This window comes from Dama dama, chromosome 30 (genome assembly GCF_033118175.1).
Source record: "Dama dama isolate Ldn47 chromosome 30, ASM3311817v1, whole genome shotgun sequence".
NCBI lineage: Eukaryota > Metazoa > Chordata > Mammalia > Artiodactyla > Cervidae > Dama > Dama dama.
The window spans coordinates 22,803,904-22,823,011 of record NC_083710.1 but is presented as its reverse complement, the minus strand read 5'-3'; the positions used below and the strand labels follow the sequence as shown (position 1 = coordinate 22,823,011).

Sequence of the window (19,108 nt, the reverse complement as noted above, 5' to 3'; positions counted from 1 at the left end):
TGTTTGCTATGTGCCAGGTATTACATTCAGTGTCTTTACTTATGCTGTTTCATTTAATCCTTCTATCAATACTCTGAGGACTAGGTATTATCCTCACCATTTTACAGATGAGGAAATTGAAACTTAGAGTAAGGCAATTGCTCAAGGTTATATATGCAGCTGAGTGACAGCCAATTTTTCAGTCCAGATCTGATTCTAAATTCCGTCTTAACCATTAATACATCCTTAAAAAGACTTGAAGCCCTTCAGATAGGAAGGGAGAGGTAATTATAGAAGACCCTGGGGACACAGTAGACAAAAAGAAGCCTTAAATGGAACCACCGTGTCTGAATCAACTTTCCCCATTACCATTTTCTAGGTTAGCTTGAAATGCCGGAAGTTTAGCTAGCCATTTGGTAAAGGTCAGCATTTTTACTGAATTATCTCTTGTAAAGTTGCTCGAAAACTTAGAACATAACTTGACTGGTGCACTCATAAAACAAACAATGATGTTATATAGGGATATGGTAGTAACATGCTATATTGGACCTAAGTTTAACCATAAAGAATGTAAGACAGAAAGAAGTTGATTCTTGTCTATCAAAGAGAATCATTTGGATATAGGATACAAAACTTGGCAAAAGGATTTGGAGCCCAAAGTTTATGAAAAGATTATTTAAAAGGACTTTCTCACTTTAGACGAACTTTTCTCCTGGCCCATGTAAATGACATTCCAGGATACTGAGAGAATTTGAGAATGAGGTTGCTAAACTGCTCTCAGTGATCCATAAAGAACCACTGCCAGTGGAAGATCTTCCAAGTCCAATATTAAAATAATAACTTTCTCCTAATAGTCTTATTTTTAAAAATTTTATTGCAAAACTTTTTTCAACCATATACAAAAGACAGAACAAAGAAATCCCATGTCCCAACCTTCATAACCATTGATATTTTGCTGTGTTTATTTTATCTTCCCAACACCCCTCCCTTTTTTTTTTTTGTAGTATCGTTATGATCTACTGGACTTAGTGTGTTTTCATACATCTTATGTAATTGTAGTTTTAATCAAGCATCAACTTTTTAAAGTACATATATATAAGATGTATAGAAAAACACTAGGAAAAGTTTTATAAATTATCTTTCAGCAAGCACTTGGCCTCCTCAATATAATCAAGAAGTTTTGCTTCTAATCTAGAAACGTGCTTACTTTAAAAATAGCGAGCTAACACTGTCCATTGAAAAGGCCTAGAAGCAGTAATGACCCAATGTTAATGAGTATCCCTAGCATTCAGATTGTAGTTTCTAATAACTGTTTCTAACTAAAAGGAGCCAGAGTCCTTTGTAGAAATGGCTTATTCCAGGTCTGTGTTAGGAAATGTACCGGATGGCCAGAAAGCAAGGAAATGTTCACAAACTAATGGGAGTGATATCAAAAGGACATGGGTCATCTTGAAAAGGCTACTTTTGTTTTTGATGCTTTTCCTAGTGCTGGCCGCCCTTGTTTCTTCTATCAGGAGCAACAAAAGTCATTTTTCTCCTTACATAATATAATCTGCATTCTTAAACTGAGATATTCTTGCACAGGATCTTTCTTCAAATCATTTTATGTGTAATATTTATTGTAGCTCACCACCAGATGAGATAAGCGCTCTTATTCTTTGGCTTTTATTAAATTTGAAACAGATCTTCTGTGCTATTATTTGAATAAGCATGCATATAAAATAGTGTGCCTTCTCCACACTGACACAGTTAACTATACAGTCCAGACTTCCCATGTAGTTTCCCAGATAGCTCAGTGGTAAAGAACCTGCCTGCCAATGCAGGAGATGCAGGAGACTCGAGTTCAATCCCTGGGGTCAGGAAGATCCCCTGGAGTAGGAAATGGCACCCCATTCCAGTATTCTTGCCTGGAAAATTCCATGGAGAGAGGAGCCTCGTGGGCTACCATCCATGGGGTTGCAAAGAATCAGATATGTCTGAGCGACTGAGCGTGCATGTGTGCATATGATCTAAACAGCAAATCAGAAGGAAGATATGGTTCAATTCTATAAAATAATGATTTACATTCATTGGAATATCTTTTATCAGCAACTTGCCACTAAGTTAGTTGTTGTGGAGAACATAGTGGTTTGTCATGGTCCTTGTCCTTGAGACCCTTATCCACAAGTAGAATAAAATAGATGAGGTAAATATTGATTCTTTACCAAACCTAAGGATATTAATGTTCTTGGGATTTGAAACTTAAGGTATTTAACTCATGGAGCACTTCTTTATATAGCAAGCAATAAACTATCAAAAGTCAGTATCCTGGAGGATAGTTAGGTTGAAGCATGTGAATTACAAGTTCCTTAAAGGGTACTGAGGAAAATTAGGAATTTCTTTATATATCCCAATATACTCCTAACTTTAAGAAGTTGTCAGCTCAGAGCAATGACCGTTCCACTCTTGGGCACAAACTACTAGAATGGAATGACCAATGTTCTGACCCAGAGCAGCATTTTTAAAAATACTCTCTTGGTTTTCAAGAATAAATAGTCTGTGCATCACAGATGGTTCCAATAAACTTCACCTAATGAAACAAAAAAAAAGGAACTATACACAAAAGTTGTGAGTAGAAACTTTTTTTTTATAGTTTCTGTTTGACGAATTAAGAAATGAGAATGGCTAGAGATCATACAGTTTTTTTTTATAAGCCAAAGTTTGTGTCTCATTAGAGAACCCTAGTATTTAAAAAGTTTAATCAGAGTTTGAAGTTTACTAAATTCTTTATACGCCTTATGAAAGACATTATACTAAGCACTCTTTGGAGACTAGGCTAAGGATAGAGGCAGGTACCAGTAAATAAGACACAGATACCACATGGAGATTCACATAGAGGAGGAGGGAAAGTAATAGGATGAGCAAAGCGTATCCTTAGCAATTAAGCTGTTTGTGAGGAGGTAAAGAAAACAAATGAATAACAATTTATTGCAATGGGCCACACTGAAGAATGAGAAATGTGTTAAAGTGGAATTACAGACAAGCTATTGGAGGAGTCTGAAGGAGGGGAGGGCGACTCTGAATGGTAGGTGATTGGAAACACTTCAAGGAGGAGGTGGCATTTGAACTAAGTTTTGAAAAATGAGAGAGAATCTTAGAGGTGAAAACTTATGGAGCAGGGCATTCTAGGTTGAGAGAAGGCCTTACCGCAAAGAATTAAAGAAGGTGATGGGAGATGAAATTGAAAGGTTAAGTTTAAAAAAAAAAAAGGTTAAGTTTAAAGCAAAGTTATGAACATCCATAAATATCTTACTAATAAGTCTGGGTTTTAATTGTGTGCCCCTTAATGTTTTTTCTCTAGGTCAACAGTCTTCTTCTTCTTTTTTTTTTTTTTTTATCATTTCTTCAGTGCTCTATTAGTAAATGACTGTTCTTCTCCTTCACATTTCAGAAAATGTACCCCTCTTTATGACATCTTTAATAAAACCTAACTTATAACTCTTCCATGCATGCCAATAGGCTGATTTTCAAATTCTTCTGATAAGAGAAATTGCTAACACTATAAACTGGCATTTTTAAATATTCTACAAAGAATTGTACCTATCTGAATATATTAGCATTTAATGTTAACATGAGTTTTCCAGGGAATATTCAGATGATATTTGTGAATATTATTCCACATAAAAATGGAACAAAATGAATAAATACCACCCTGGTTTAATGACTTCTCTCAGATACCTTTCTTTGCTGTTTTCCCTACTATAATTATAAATGTGAAGTTGCCAAGTAGCCTGTTTCCTAAATTGTGGGAAAGAGATTTTATTCTCGAATCTGAAGTTCATGTAAATATTCTTTTGTTATTCTTGAATCCTCAGTTTCCCTCAGCCCAAATTTATTCCTCAACCTACCCCAACCTCTAAAGCTCTGTTGACTCTTCCTCTGAACAACATCCAAGACCTGCCCACCGTCCTCTGTTCTGCCACCATCGCCCAACCCACGCCGCCATCGTCTCTAGCTGGGCTGCTGCCCCTCCTCACTAGCTAGCCTCCCTGATTGCCCTTCTTTCCTGTTTTACAGAAGTCTCCACAGGGAGCCAGAGTGATCATTTTTAAAGTTTCTGATCAGCCGTGTTAATTGCTTACATTAAACTCTCCAAAGGCTTCCTACCACACTTACTTTGGCTTTCAAAGCTGCTGGTTCTTTCCTTGGACCCTTTGCACTTTTCCTTCCTTTTCCTGGAATGCTTTTCTCCTTCCAGGACCACTTAGTCTAAAGTAAAACAAATTAAGGAGTCACACCCTCTAGCGTACCTATTTTATTATCTTCAGTTTCATAGCCCTGAAGTATATGAAATTATCTGGTCATTGTTTATAGTCCACTTCCTCTCCCACCAGACGCATTTTCACTAAATTGTGAACGCTAGGAAGCAGTGACCTTGTCTGCTGACTGTTGTATCCCCAACAAAAGATACTGTTGTATCTTTTCTAATCCTTTCCAAGATTTCTTTTTTTCCCCCCAAGATTTAAGTGTGTTGAAATGTCAACATTTGATATCGCTTCAGATGCCTTTGCTATTTTTAAGGTATCCCCAGCTATTTTAAGGTATCCCCAGCATCTGAAATCCCACTCCAGTACTCTTGCCTGGAAAATCCCATGGATGGAGGAGCCTGGTAGGCTGCAGTCCATGGGGTCGCCAAGAGTCGGACATGACTGAGCGACTTCACTTTCACTTTTCACTTTCATGCACTGGAGGAGGAAATGGCAGCCCACTCCAGTGTTCTTGCCTGGAGAATCCCAGGGACGGGGGAGCCTGGTGGGCTGCCGTCTATGGGGTCACACAGAGTCGGACACGACTGAAGTGACTTAGCAGCAGCAGCAGCATCTGCAATAGTGCCAGGCCCATTGTAGGTATTTAGTGGGTATTCAGTGAGTGGTGTTTGAATGAACTGAGACAAATGGTACCTATGCTTCCATTAACAGCAGTATTGAAATGGTTCTTTTGATACATAGTTCTCTCTTTCTCTGTTATTTGTGCTTTAGCTATGAAGTCCCACAGATCGCCTTACGTTGCGGTATTATGCTGAGAGAATGTATTCGACATGAACCACTTGCCAAAATCATCCTCTTTTCTAATCAATTCCAAGATTTCTTTAAGTATGTCGAACTGTCAACATTTGATATCGCTTCAGATGCCTTTGCTACCTTTAAGGTAATTCCTTGCCCCTCCCCCACCCCACTGCACCCCCGGCCAGAATCAGCAGGGTTATTTAGTTTCAGTACTTAAGTCACTTGGCTCTAAGAGGCAGTTTAATTTTACAAAGCAGAAAACTGTATTTCTTAGACCTGAGCATAGCCAACCATGTATGATGTGGATCATAAGAGAATTCAGTAAACAGAACGCAATCTACTAGACCCGTCTGTCACATTGTAGAAAGGGCAACTCAACATGCTTGTCATGGGGCTTCCCTGGTGGGCTGGTGATTAACAACCCACTTTGCAATGCTGGGGACTGGTTCAACCTCTGGTTGGGGACGATCCCACATGACATGAGGCAACTGGGCACATAAAAAGTCTCACCTGGCCAAACAACAGTTGTACAGTGGCTACAGGTGAAGCCCCCAAGAGTGTATCCTAGAACACATGGTAGGAGGGGCCTTGGTGCATCAAATATGAAGAAGGACCTTTAACACAAAGGACCATTCCATTTCTTTCTAGCAAATATCTGTGCCGAAACAATTAAGAAGGTGTTCTCTATTAGTAAATACTGTAGTGCCATTTTTTACCCCCTTTTCTATTTGATGACCCTTCGCCATCATGGAAACAAGTTAGTTCCTTTTTCGAAAAACCATAGATAAGACTTCATAAATAGCTGTACACCTATAGCAGCTCTAATGAAGGGGGAAAGAGCAAATTCAATTCAGCATTTATTTCTGAAAATTTCCCCAAAGATTTTTCAACATTTAATAGAATAAACAAAATATGATGATAATGTCTTGACATCATGCGATCAACCCAATTTAATTTTCAGCACAATATTGAAGCACAAATATAAATTAGGACAGTTTGTAGTTGAGCATATTTTTTGTTGAACTTAAGTCCCCGAGACTCTAAATAACCTTAAAAAAACTTTCCTAGTATGCTACTGATATTAAAAATGCCAATTTTCTACATTTTTACCGAAGTTCTGTGGTCAATAGAATGTGATGAATGCAAGTCGCTTTTTAAAAATCAATTTATTTATTTTTGGCTGTGCTGTATCTTCATTGCTGTTTGTGCAGGCTTTCTGTAGTTGCAGCTGGCGGGGGCTACTCTTCCTTGTGGTGTGAGGGCTTCTCATTGGAGTGGCTTCTCTTGTTGAGGAGCACAGTTTCTAGAGCACAGGCTCAGTAGTTGTGGCACACAGGCTTAGTTACTCCGAGACATGTGGGATCTTCCTAGACCAGGGATCGAACGCTTGTCCCCTGCATTGGCAGGCAGATTCTTATCCACTAGGCCACTAGGGAAGTCCCGCTTTTTTTTTTTAAGTAACTGCTTTCAAAGGGACTTGATTGGTTGGCTGGTTTAGGCTTTTGTTTTTAACTTCTTAGGTTTAGCCTTTTTTTTTTTTGACCTGTAGGATGACTGTTGTTCAGTTTAATTATTGATGTTTTAACATTATTGGATTATATTTTTTCATGGTATTGTCTGCAAATTTTCCATTCCCCAAGAAGATTCCTTACAACCACAGTCTCTTCCATGCCCCACCCCGCCAAGAATTGACATGCTGAAAAGTGGTTTGAGTTCCTTCTCTGTCTGCACCTGATTTGCTGTACATCCTTGAGCAAGTTAGGTAACCCTTGGGCCTCATTTTCTTCATCTGTGAGATGAGGAACATAATCCCCGTCTTTGCAAAGTTGTGCAGATTAGAAATAACCTATGTAAAGTGTGAAGCACACTCTCTAGCACATAGTAAACCCTCTGTCAGTGCAGCTGCTGCTAGCTGCTGTGGTCTTGGGTCCCTCCATGGAATGTGTGTCTCTGTCATTTCACCCCAAATTCTTCCAGGCTGTGCAGAATTCACTAAAATACCGATATCAATAATTTTTAGCACAAGACTTAGACCGTGCAGAAGCTAGTCCTGTCAAAACAGAATTGTTAGGAGGTGGGATGAAAGAGTACACTATTTTGAATACTTTTTAAATTTTTAAAAATTTGAATTTTAGTTTTCTTGGCAATTTCCTTGCTTTTTCCTTTTTTGGGGGATCCTAGCTATTTTTTTTCCCACTCAGTTCTTTGGTCTTTAATACTGCAACAACTGTATTTGTCTATTGTATATACATACACAACTATATATGTATATATGTGTATATATGTGTATATATATACAACATGTGTATATATATATACAACATGTGTATATATATACACAGACACGCATATATAAGATATTATAGAAAAACCCAAGTGAACATTTTAGCCACCCTATATATGTATATGGGGGCTTCCCAGGTGGTGCTAGTGGTAAAGTACCCACCTGCCAATGCAGGAGAGGTAAGAGACACAGGTTTGATCCCGGGGTTGGGAAGATACCCTGGAGGAGGGCATGGCAACCCACTCCAGTATTCTTGCCTGGAGAATCCCATGGACAGAGGAGCCAGGCAGGCTGCAGGTCCCAGTCCATGGGGTCACACGGAGTTGGACACGACCGAAGCAACTTAGCACGCATATATGTATATGGGGCTTCCCTGGTGACTCAGACGGTAAAGAATCTGCCTGCTATGCAGGAGACCCGGGTTCAATCCCTGGGGTGGGAAGATCCCCTGGATATGGTACAGTCCCTCCAGTTTTGTGCTTGCATTATTATGTGTATAAATTTGAGGGTATATCTATGTATATATAATGTGTACACACTCACTTATTGTCTCTATCCACACACATATGTGCTGGAGGAATTTTTCCCTACCCTATTATATATTCTATTGTTGGATTTTAAAGTTACATTTTCCCCTTAGAATCTGAAGGAGCTGCTGCTTACAGAACCCCTCCTTATTCCTCTCTCTTTGGTGTAACACCGATGTAGGGTGAAGGGAAGACCTTCGCAGGCAGCACTTATCTGCCAGGTACCTTTCCGGTGTCACCATCGTTGCAGGTATAGGGCCTGAGGCCATGGCAGATTGTGATCCTTGTACTCAAGGCTGATGCCTGGCATCATAGATGCAGAGCTCCATGGGTGCAGCCATCCAGAGTGCCTGCTGCAGCCCATGCAGAGACCTTTCTAACCTGAGTCAGCTCAGAAAACCACTAGTAATGCTCAGGAGATTGGGGATGTGAAGAAAACTGGGCATTCCAAATATCCACTTAGAAAAAGACCAGGGATCCCAAAAGAATGCTATAGAACGAGGGTGCCCCTGATGTAGCAACTAGTTTGCATTTTGACTTGAATGAATTCCTTAGAGGGTTTTCCCATTTTAAAATCCCAGTTCCAGAACTGTACTGTTACGTTCTCCTGGGGAAATAAGTACCTGTCTCCATTGATAGGTCCATTGGTCAAACAGGTTGTGATGATAAGTAATAGAAAATGAAGTTAATAGCCAGTTTCATTATTTGGGGGCTTGAAAATTGTAGTGCAAACTGATGAGGACCTACCGTATATCACAGGGAACTCTACTCAATACTCTGTAATGACCTATGTGGGAAAAGAATCAGAGAGTGGATATATGTGTACATGTATAACTGATTCACTTTGCTATAGAGCAGAAACACAACATTGTAAATATGCCAATAAAAATTTTAAAAAAGAAAACAGAAAACTGTAGTGCCAAGTACTTTAAATATTTAACCTTTTATTGAAATAAAAATGAGTGAGTTTTACAACCCAGAACTCAGTGGCAGCCTGGAGGGGTGGGATGGGATGGGAAAACAGGAGGGAGGTTCAGGAGAGAGGGGACATATGTATACCTGTGACTGATTCATAATGATGTATGGCAGAAACCAGCACAATATTGTAAAGCCATTATCCTCCAATTAAAAAAATTCTTTAAAAAAAAAAAGTGAGTTTTACCATTGTGGCTGCCTTCTTTTTCTCTGTGAGGTTATGTTGTGTATCTTGTATATACTTTTAATTAAATTAGAAGTTTTAATTAAATATGTATTAAAGCATAAGAATTTATTTTGGAAAACTTGAAAATTCATGTTGTTTTTAATTAAATTCTGCATAGTACTAGGCAAGGCATTTAGCCTTTAAGCGTATTAAGAGGATTAGCTGGGGCTTGTTTTCTTTTGACATCAAGGTGACTTAAGGTTATAATTTAGGTGTGAATTTTTAATCAAACGTTCTTTTATGCTTTTGTTCAGTTTCCTGGGAGTTATGTCTATAATTAGATCAGGCTACTTGTCCTCAACTTTGAAAGGGTGCATTGTGCAACTTAGTAACTGCACGACACTTCACAGCCCACTAAGCCAAGGCAGGGCCAGGACGATGCTGAGATAAATGTCATTCTTGTGGGACTTCCCTGGCGGTCCAGTGGCTGAGCCTCCACGCTCCCAGTGCAGGGGCCCAGATTCCATCCCCGGTCAGGGAGACAGATCCCACATGCCATAACTAAGAGTTTGAATGCTGCAACTAGAGATCCCACATGCCGCAACTAAGACCCAGTGCAGCCAAATAAATAAGTAAAGTAAATATAGTTTTTTAAATGTCATTCTTGTGCTTCTGAGAATCCTAGGCACCTCCATTTCAAAAGTGATTAAGCAGAAAACTAAAGGTCAGTCATTGAAAATCTGTTACCTTGTGAGATATGGTTTTAGTCCGTTCAGAGTTTTTTGTTTTTAATAGTTATTTAATGACATTTTTAAAAGATCATCATAAGCTTTATTTGAATATTTATTGTATCATATTTACAATGTAGAGCTTTGGGCTTGAAGAAATATAATGTAAGCTTGTCTCTTTGGTGACATTTGTTTCACTAGTTAAATTATTTCTATAATCTAACAATGACATGCATTTAAAGCACTCTGTTGTTTTTAGTGTGAAACAAATTGTATTTCACATCTTAAATGAAGAAATGGAAATAATTCTGGGATGTAAATGAAAATATTCTGAAATTGTTATTCTTCAAATTAATTGACTTAGAAAGTCTTAGAAGAAAAGAATAGATTTGTAAAATTTATTACCTATAATAATTTTGTTTCATTGACTGTTCTTTTTCTAGGATTTACTAACCAGACATAAAGTGTTGGTAGCAGACTTCTTAGAACAAAATTATGACACTGTAAGTAGAAGTCATTGTTAAGTCTTTATCTCATTCTTCCTTTCTCTCCCTCCTTCTTAGATCTCTTAGCACTTACTTATATTTATGAGAGAAGTTGAAACCAACCATCCACCTGCTTGGTTTATTACCCAGAAGTCAGATCATTAAGAAACTATGAAAAATAGAGGATAGCAGGAGATCAGGGTGTCCTTGTTTTTCTTATCTCTTCCTGTTGTGCTCTGTAGCTCCAGGAAATAACTAGCACCAGCTCACCTCGACATTGACTTAAGAGCATCCATGTTGCCCCTAAGAGGCAGTGTATATGTACGTTGTGTCTGACTCTGTGCGACCCCATGGACTGTAGCCCACCAGGCTCCTCTCTCCATGGGAGTCTCCAGGCAGTAATACTGGAGTGGGTTGCCATTTCCTTCTCCAGGGGATCTTCCCACCCAGGGATTGAACCCATGTCTCTCACGTCTCCTGCATTGGCAGGCGGGTTCTTTATCACTTGTGCCACTTGGGAAAACACAGAATACTGGAGTGGGTTGCCATTCACTTCTCCAGAGGAATCTTCCTGACCCAAGGATCGAACCCAGGTCTCCTGCATTGAACCAGTGCTTTACCATCTAAGCCATATAGGGCACCCCACCCTTAAGAAAATGAATCATTTTACATGGTTGATAACTAGTTTCACTGGCTAGTAGAAATACCAAAATATACATCTGTCTTCCAGCTCCCTTCTCTAAGGGTGAATCCATCTCATCCTTTTGATAATCAGCTATCATTGTGACTGAACCAAACTTACCCAGCATGCAGCAAAGCCAGTCTGCTGACACCGGGTTGTGGTGACAGGAAGTCCAGCATTTACTGCAAGGCAATAAATGCCCCACACTCCTTGGAGTGTGGGGCATCTAATGCTCAAATCCTGAATAGTTTTCCAGGAACCAGTGAGGGTTGTGAGTGGACTGTCTTCTGACTGGTTGGTAGTAAGGTGACAAGGTGGTATATCAGGGGTTAACATCATCAACCCCTTCGTTTCAACCAGTATGAGGTCTCCGTACTTGTGTAGCATACAGTTAACTTCTTCCACCTGGTGGGAATTTCAGTCTCTCTTAAACAACTCAAGGATATGGCTCAGGATATTATCTATAGACTTTGTGGAGGAACTAAAGATCCCTGACTTCGTTTTTGGCTAAACCATTACTGTTTTGTCTTGCTTGACTGTTGTCCTTTGTTTCTGCATTTTCTCACTTCTCTGATTAAATTTGCTCTTTGGAACCCAGGCCTTGGAGGGTAAACCTTTTCTAGAAGTAAGAAGTGGGATACTCGGGAGGGTACATCCCTGGGAATGCCCTCAGGGTCCTGCTTGGTTCCATCCTGTGACTCTTCTAGGAAACTTTTCCTAACACATACCCTAACCCCTTCACCCCCAAACACACACACACACACACACACACACACACACTCTCTCTCTCTCTCTCTCCCCCTCCCATTCTCCTTCTTTCTCACACGTTTTCCACATTGTATAATATTATTATGGTGTGTCTTTATATCTTTCTGTCTGGTTCATAAGCTCCCCGGGAGGCAGGAACCTTATCTGTCAAACACAGGGGTTCAGAATGCAGTACAGATTTATGTCCAGTTGCTTTGCTTTAGAATCCTGCTGTATCTCTTACGAATTACATGATTCTGAACAAGTTACTGTGCCTACCAAAAATTGAGGATATTAATAATAGCTACTTCATAGGGTTGTTGTAGGAATTTGACAAGATTTAAGGTTTTCGGGATAGCACCATGGATTAATTTTTATCATGGTTACTGACATCCCTAATACCTAACCCAGTACCATATACTTGGTGGTGTTAAATGAACACTGAGTAACAGACCCAACCAAGAGCGGCTGTGCTTTTGCTAAGTGTATCAGCAGTAGAAACAGCGTTCGGTTCAGTTCAGTTCAGTTCAGTCTCTCAGTCGTGTCCGACTCTTTGCGACCCCATGAACCGCAGTACACCAGGCCTCCCTGTCCATCACCAACTGCCGGAGTCCACCCAGACCCATGTCCGTTGAGTTGGTGATGCCATCCAACCATCTCACCCCTCTGTCGTCCCCTTCTCCTCCTGCCCTCAATCTTTCTCAGCATCAGGGTCTTTTCAAATGAGTCATCTCTTCACATCAGGTGGCCAAAGTATTGGAGTTTCGGCTTCAACATCAGTCCTTCCAATGAACACCTAGCACTGATTTCCTTTAGGATGGACTGGTTGGATCTCCTTGCAGTTCAAGGGACTCTCAAGAGTCTTCTCCAACACCACAGTTCAAAATCATTGATTCTTCAGTACTCAGATTTCTTTATAGTCCAACTCTGACATCCATACATGACTCCTGGAAAAACCATAGCCTTGGCTAGATGGACCTTTGTTGACAAAGTAATGTCTCTGCTTTTTAATATGCTCTCTGGGTTGGTCATAACTTTCCTTCCAAGGAGTAAGCGTCTTTTAATTTCATGGCTGCAGTCACCATCTGCAGTGATTTTGGAGTCCAAAAAAATAAAGTCAGCCACTGTTTCCACTGTTTCCCCATCTATTTGCCATGAATTAAAGTAAAACATAGCACAACCTTAGAGACAAAACCTTCCATGGTTTGCTGCAGTGTTAGTTTAGCTACTCTAGACCATTACTGTCCAGTTGAAATATAATGCAAGCCACTGTGTAATTTAAAATTTTGTAGTTAGCCACACAAAAAGATAAAAGGAAACAGATGACTCTGGGAAGCTATGGAATACCCTACCCATATCCTGTGTTTTCACACATCCAAATCATAGAAATTAAACTATGGCTTTATTTTTCATAAATTGTTTGCTGCTTTTCCTTTGAGATTAAGCATTATCAATGTAATCATGAAATCAAATGTGATTTTCATATCCTAAAATTATCCAGAGAAAATCCATGGAATCAATTGGAGAACTTTGATCAAAGTGTAAAATATGAAGGGAGAAAAAGATTACTGCCAGATGTATCCAAAAGCTTCAAGGCTAAAAAAGACTCATATATGTTTGAATTTAGGGAACAAGCTGTTATTATAGTTTGTTCAGTAACTGTACATGCTGGATGGAATGTTAAAGACTCATTGTTGTTCAGTCACTAAGTAATGTCCAACTCATTGTGACCTCATAGACTCCAGCACTGGAGAGGGCAATGGCACCCCACTCCAGTACTCTTGCCTGGGGAATCCCGTGGATGGAGGAGCCTGGTGGGCTACAGTCTGTGGGGTCCCGAGGAGTCGAACACGACTGAGCAACTTTACTTTCATTTTTCACTCTCATGAATTGGAGAAGGAAATGGCAACCCACTCCAGTGTCCTTGCCTGGAGAATCCCAGGGACGGGGGAGCCTGGTGGGCTGCCATCTATGGGGCCGCAGAGTCGGACACGACTGATGCGACTTAGCAGCGGTAGCAGCAGCAGCACAGCAGGCTTCCTTGTCTTTCACTATGGAGATAGTGCATGGTTTTCTCAAATTCATTAGATGTAATATTTATAATAAATGAAAATAAGAGGACAAAGATAGCTTATGACAAAACCTGTGTATCAACTCCTCATCTTTTCTATAGAATGAGTGAAATAATGTATTGTGCAATTTGCACTCAAGGATAATAAGCAACAATTTGAGAGACCATAAGCTCATTCTCTTTGACCTTTACTTACCTAAATTTGTCTTTATAGTCACATCTTGTGTAATTTAGTAGTCTCACAGATACTGAGCCTATTGCACTGACCTGAACATTGGCTTCAAGAACTTATGCTCCTTAAACATTTCATACTTGTTGAGTTTCTTATTTCTTTAGTAGTAAACCTGAAGCTGGAGAACATGATATATGACCTAAAATAATGAAACTGGTAGCCTAGGGGGTCAATAATACCTTATATGCATGTATTTACATTTTTTGGTTACAAGTAAAATTTACCATGATGTTTGTCTGATACATTTAGTGACCCACAAAATCCTTCTTGTGTTCCGTGACAATCAAAATAAATAATAAGTCCTTCAAGTAAAAGAAAAAAAAATTAATGTGACTTTAATATGAGCTCCATGATTTTGTTTTCTCAGTTTCTGAATTCTCTCTTGGGCATTCTCATCAGTGTGCACAGCTTGTCCTCATCACTCATACCTGGCATTTGGTCTTCCAAGGACCCTTTGCTTCCCTCCCCAGCTCCTAAACTCTCTTGCTTTCAGTTCTCTGCCAGGCTTGCCCCCCCAACCTAAGTGGCCTCTGAGTGTGCCTATGTGTGACCAGAGGTTGACACTGAACTTTCCCAGCTGCCGGCACTCTGTTCAACTGAGGGGCCTAGACTGTGTTTGATGACCAATCACACTAGGAAACAGGCCCCCATCACCAGCATCTCCCAGCTTCTGGGGAGCATGGAAGTGCTCCAGAGAGGACAGTTGGGATTCACATGGCCAGCATGTGGCAGAAGTGGCCCTATTCCTCTACCTGTTCATGCTGTGAATTTGCCAGTTTGATTCTTTATGAGTTGCTAAGTGTCTTCAATCTCTTCTCAAATTCAGTTCAGTTCAATCGCTCAGTTGTGTCCAACTCTTTGCAATCCCATGAACCGCAGCACGCCAGGCCTCATTGTGCATCACCAACTCCCAGAGTCCACCCAAACCCATGTCCATTGAGTTGGTGATGCCATCCAACCATCTCAACCTCTGTCGTCCCCTTCTCCTCCTGCCCTCAATCTTTCCCAGCATCAGGGTCTTTTCCCGTGAGTCAGCTCTTTGCATCCGTATTGGATGCGAAGTATTGGCCAAAGTATTGGAGTTTCAGCTTCAGCATCAGTCCTTCCAATGAACACCCAGGACTGATCTCCTTTAGGATGGACTGGTGGGATCTCCTTGCAGTTCAAGGGACTCTCAAGAATCTTCTCCAACACCACAGTTCAAAAGCATCAATTCTTCGGCGCTCAGCTTTCTTTATAGTCCAACTCTTACATCCATACATGACCACTGGAAAAAACCATAGCCTTGACCAGACGGACCTTTGTTGACAAAGGTCCGTAATGTCTCTGCTTTTCGATATACTGTCCAGGTTGGTCATAACACTCCTTCCAAGGAGTAAGCTTCTTTTAATTTCATGGCTGCAATCACCATCTGCAGTGATTTTGGAGCCCCAAAAAATAAAGTCTGCCACTGTTTCCACTGTTTCCCCATCTATTTGCCATGAATTGATGAGACTGGATGCCATGATCTTAGTTTTCTGAGTGTTGAGCTTTAAGTCAACTTTTTTCACTCTCCTCTTTCACTTTCATCAAGAGGCTCTTTAGTTCTTCTTCACTTTCTCAAATTATCCAAAGACTAATAGCTACCAGCAAGCCTGCATAAACGCATTTCTTTAAAATGGCATAAAATGAGTTATCCTGCAGCTCATTAGATGAGTTAATAGATGCTTTCTTTGGGACTTGCCTGGTGGTCTAGAGTTAAGAATCCGCCTGCCCATGCAGGCAGTGTGGGTTCCATCCCTGGTCCGGGAAGATCCCACATGCTGAGGGGCAGTCAAGCCCGTGCGCGAACACTACTGAGCCCATGCACAGCAACAGAGACCCAGCACAGCCAAAATAAGATGAAATAGGTGTTTCAGTCAAAGTGATTTATTGGGAGGACTCAATTACTCCATTTTTCTACTCGATTTCCAATTTGCAGAACTAAAATAAAAGAGGGAAGCATGTCTGCGGTATTACCCCCCTCCTCATCCCCCAGTTATCTCTGTGAGTAAGTGAGGATGGAGAAGCGGGGAAGCCTCCCCATGGACAAAGGCAGTCCGCCCAGAGATACACAGCACAACCGCTGGGCTGGGCTGAAGGACTGGGGATTTACTTCTGAAGCAAACAGACTTAATCACTTAATTAACAGAGAAATCACTGCTGGGTTTACATTCTTAATATTTCTTTTCTTTTCTTTTCATTAGATTTTTGAAGACTATGAGAAACTGCTTCAGTCTGAGAATTATGTGACTAAGAGACAATCTTTGAAGGTAATGTCAAATTTCTTTAAGTTAGAGTCTCCAGAAGTTGACATTCTTGCTCGTAAATGACTGGTTTAATAGTGGACAAGTAGGAACTTCTCTGGTGGTCCAGTGGTTAGGACTCTGAGCTTCCACTGCAGGAGTCCTGTGTTTGATCTCTGGTCAGGGAACTAAGATCCCTCAATCCATTCAGCACCACCAAAAAACAAACCAAAAAGTAGTGGGCAAGTAAATACAGAACAATTATTCTCCTTTTTTGTAACTTGAGAAGTATTTTCTATGTTATGACCGTGTGTGTTAGTCACTCAGTCATGTCCGACTCTTTGTGACCCCATGTAGCCCGCCAGGCTCCTCTGTCCATGGAATTCTCCAGGCAAGAATACTGGAGTGGGTTGCCATTTCTTTCTCCATGGGATCTTCACGCAGAGATGGAACCTGGATCTCCTGTATTGCAGGTGGATTCTTTACCATCTGAGCCACCAGGGAAGCACATGTTATGACAGTACTTTGTAGCAAAACAAACTAAGTGCCCTGCTTCAAATACTTTTGGGAAGTAACAGTAAAAGTATTAAGTACACGGTAAGCATAGGATGAGGAGTCTGTGCTTGTGTGTGACCAAACAGCACTTGTGATATGAGATTCTGTCTCCGATGAAATGCCTGTAGAAATGCCTGTCCCTCATCAGACAGGGACCCGGCAGAGTAGAGTCACATGAGGGACCTCCCCTTCCTCAGTGAAGAGGTGCCTGGAGGCAGCCATTTTGCCCACATGAGGAGGGACAGCTCCTGAGGGAGTGGGCATTGGCTGGAGCTGCATCTCTGCCCTTCAGATCCTACTCAGAGCTTCAAAAGAACGTTTTTGGCAGATAATAATTTGATGTGTTTTGTCAAGCCATTTATATGATGCTTGAGCTTACTAAATATTATCTTATGTTATTATATATTATTACTTTATTTATTATTTCTAAAATATATTATTTTTACCTGTTGACATTATAGAACAGTGCACTTGTTTCTAAATATAGGATGCAGTTTTAAGCTAAAGCAATAAATTAAATCTGTCTTGTACCACATATTTGTCAGTTCGCTCTGCCCGTGACTGTGTCAGCCTTGACCGCGCTCCCCTATACCTATACCCTTGCTGCTCCAGCTTTGCCCATTGAGGGGGAGGTCAGTGGACTATTTCCAGCCAGTCATTCAGTTTCTCCTTGTGGAGAAACCCATACAGCGTGATCCACGTTGAAAAAAAATACCACGGGTACGCTGCTCTCTGTCCTGGAGGTAAAGTAATGAGACGAAACTCCAGGTAAAGGCCATCTATGCTGTGTTCTCCCATGTTCAGAAGGCTTGTTAAAGGCAGTTGAAGGGGCTTCCCTGGCAGGTCCAGTGGTTAAGAATCCAGCTCCCAGTTCAGGGGACGTGGGTTTGATCCCTGGTCAGGGAACTAAGATCCCACATGCCGTGGAGCAACTGAGCCCACACACCCCAAGTACGGGGCCCACACGCCATACCTAGACTCACTGTGCCACAGCGAAAGATCTGGCGTGACATAACTAAGACCCTATGCAGCAAATACATTAATTAATTAAAAATAGTTTTAAAAAAGAAGCAGTCAAAGATGAGGGTACATCCTGTTGGGACAGCCATGTACTCAAAGAACACTCTGTGTTACAGAGGTAGAGGACTTTGGAAAACAGTAAACAGAGGTGACAATGCTCTAAAGGGCCAATGTATAGCTAATCGCTCATGAATTTTCCAAGTCCTTCCTCTTTTCAGTGGGAATCTGTCAGATACTGGACCAAAGTAGAGAGGCTGATGTGAACTAAGATGATTGAACAAATTTGGATCAAGAAAGCTGGGGTCATGGGCTTAGAGTTGATCCTCATACCGTTTCCCACAGTGATGAGAACTTGCGGCAGATTTTTCTGAGATTGACAGTCTCTAGGGCCTTACGCAAAATTACAAAGCTGACATTTTTTTTACCCAGATATCTGCCTTCTTGGACTGCTTCCTGCTTTTCTTTCCCACTGTCTTGTCATTCTGTCCTACGCATGTGCCCTCATTCTCTTCTCAGGATGTTTTCAACCCCACCTGGTCCTGTTCCCTTGTTAAGATTTGTAAAACGATTAGAGCAGAACCCATCACATGGTAAGGACTGGATATATTTGCTAAAGAAAATTGAAGTAAATTTCATTAATAAATATTCTTCATCATTGTCCCCAGAGTTCAGTATCTGGAAGGCACTGATCTATTCTAAATAAATAATTGGGACTAGGGTATGAGTTAGAGGGCTTCCCAGGTGGCTCAGTGGTAAAGACTCTGCCTGCCACAGTAGGATATGCATGAACAAAGCTAATGGAGGTGATGGAATTTCAGTTGAGCTGTTTCAAACTCCTAAAAGATGATGCTGTGAAAGTGCTGCACTCAGTTCAGTTCAGTCACTCAGTCCTGTCCAACTCTTTGTGACCCCGTGAACCGCAGCACGCCAGACCTCCCTGTCCATCACCAACTCCTCGAGTCCACCCAAACCCATGTCCATTGAGTCGGTGATGCCATCCAACCATCTCAACCTCTGTCGTCCCCTTCTCCTCCTGCCCTCAATCTTTCCCAGCATCAGGGTCTTTTCAAATGAGTCAGCTCTTCACATCAGGTGGCCAAAGTATTGGAGTTTCAGCTTCAGCATGAGTCCTTCCAATGAATATTCAGGACTGATCTGCTTTAGGGATGGACTGGTTGGATCTCCTTGCAGTCCAAGGGACTCTCAAGAGTCTTCTCCAACACCACAGTTCAAAAGCATCAATTCTTCGGTGCTCAGCTTTCTTTATAGTCCAACCATATCCATACATGACCATATGCCAGCAAATTTGGAAAACTCAGCATTGGCCACAGGACTGGAAAAGGTCAGT

At 41.0% G+C, this 19,108-nt stretch overlaps 1 protein-coding gene across 6 annotated transcripts in view; it reads left to right on the top strand.

Moving 5' to 3' along the window:
- Nucleotides 1–19,108, top strand: part of CAB39L (calcium binding protein 39 like) — an 89,586-nt gene that overhangs the window by 53,212 nt on the left and 17,266 nt on the right. For all 6 annotated transcript variants that reach the window (XM_061133788.1, XM_061133787.1, XM_061133785.1 and 3 more), the window contains 3 exons: nt 4,998–5,166; nt 10,148–10,207; nt 16,147–16,212. In XM_061133788.1, coding sequence (XP_060989771.1) covers nt 4,998–5,166; nt 10,148–10,207; nt 16,147–16,212 — 295 coding nt within the window. The remainder of the gene's footprint in view (nt 1–4,997; nt 5,167–10,147; nt 10,208–16,146; nt 16,213–19,108) is intronic.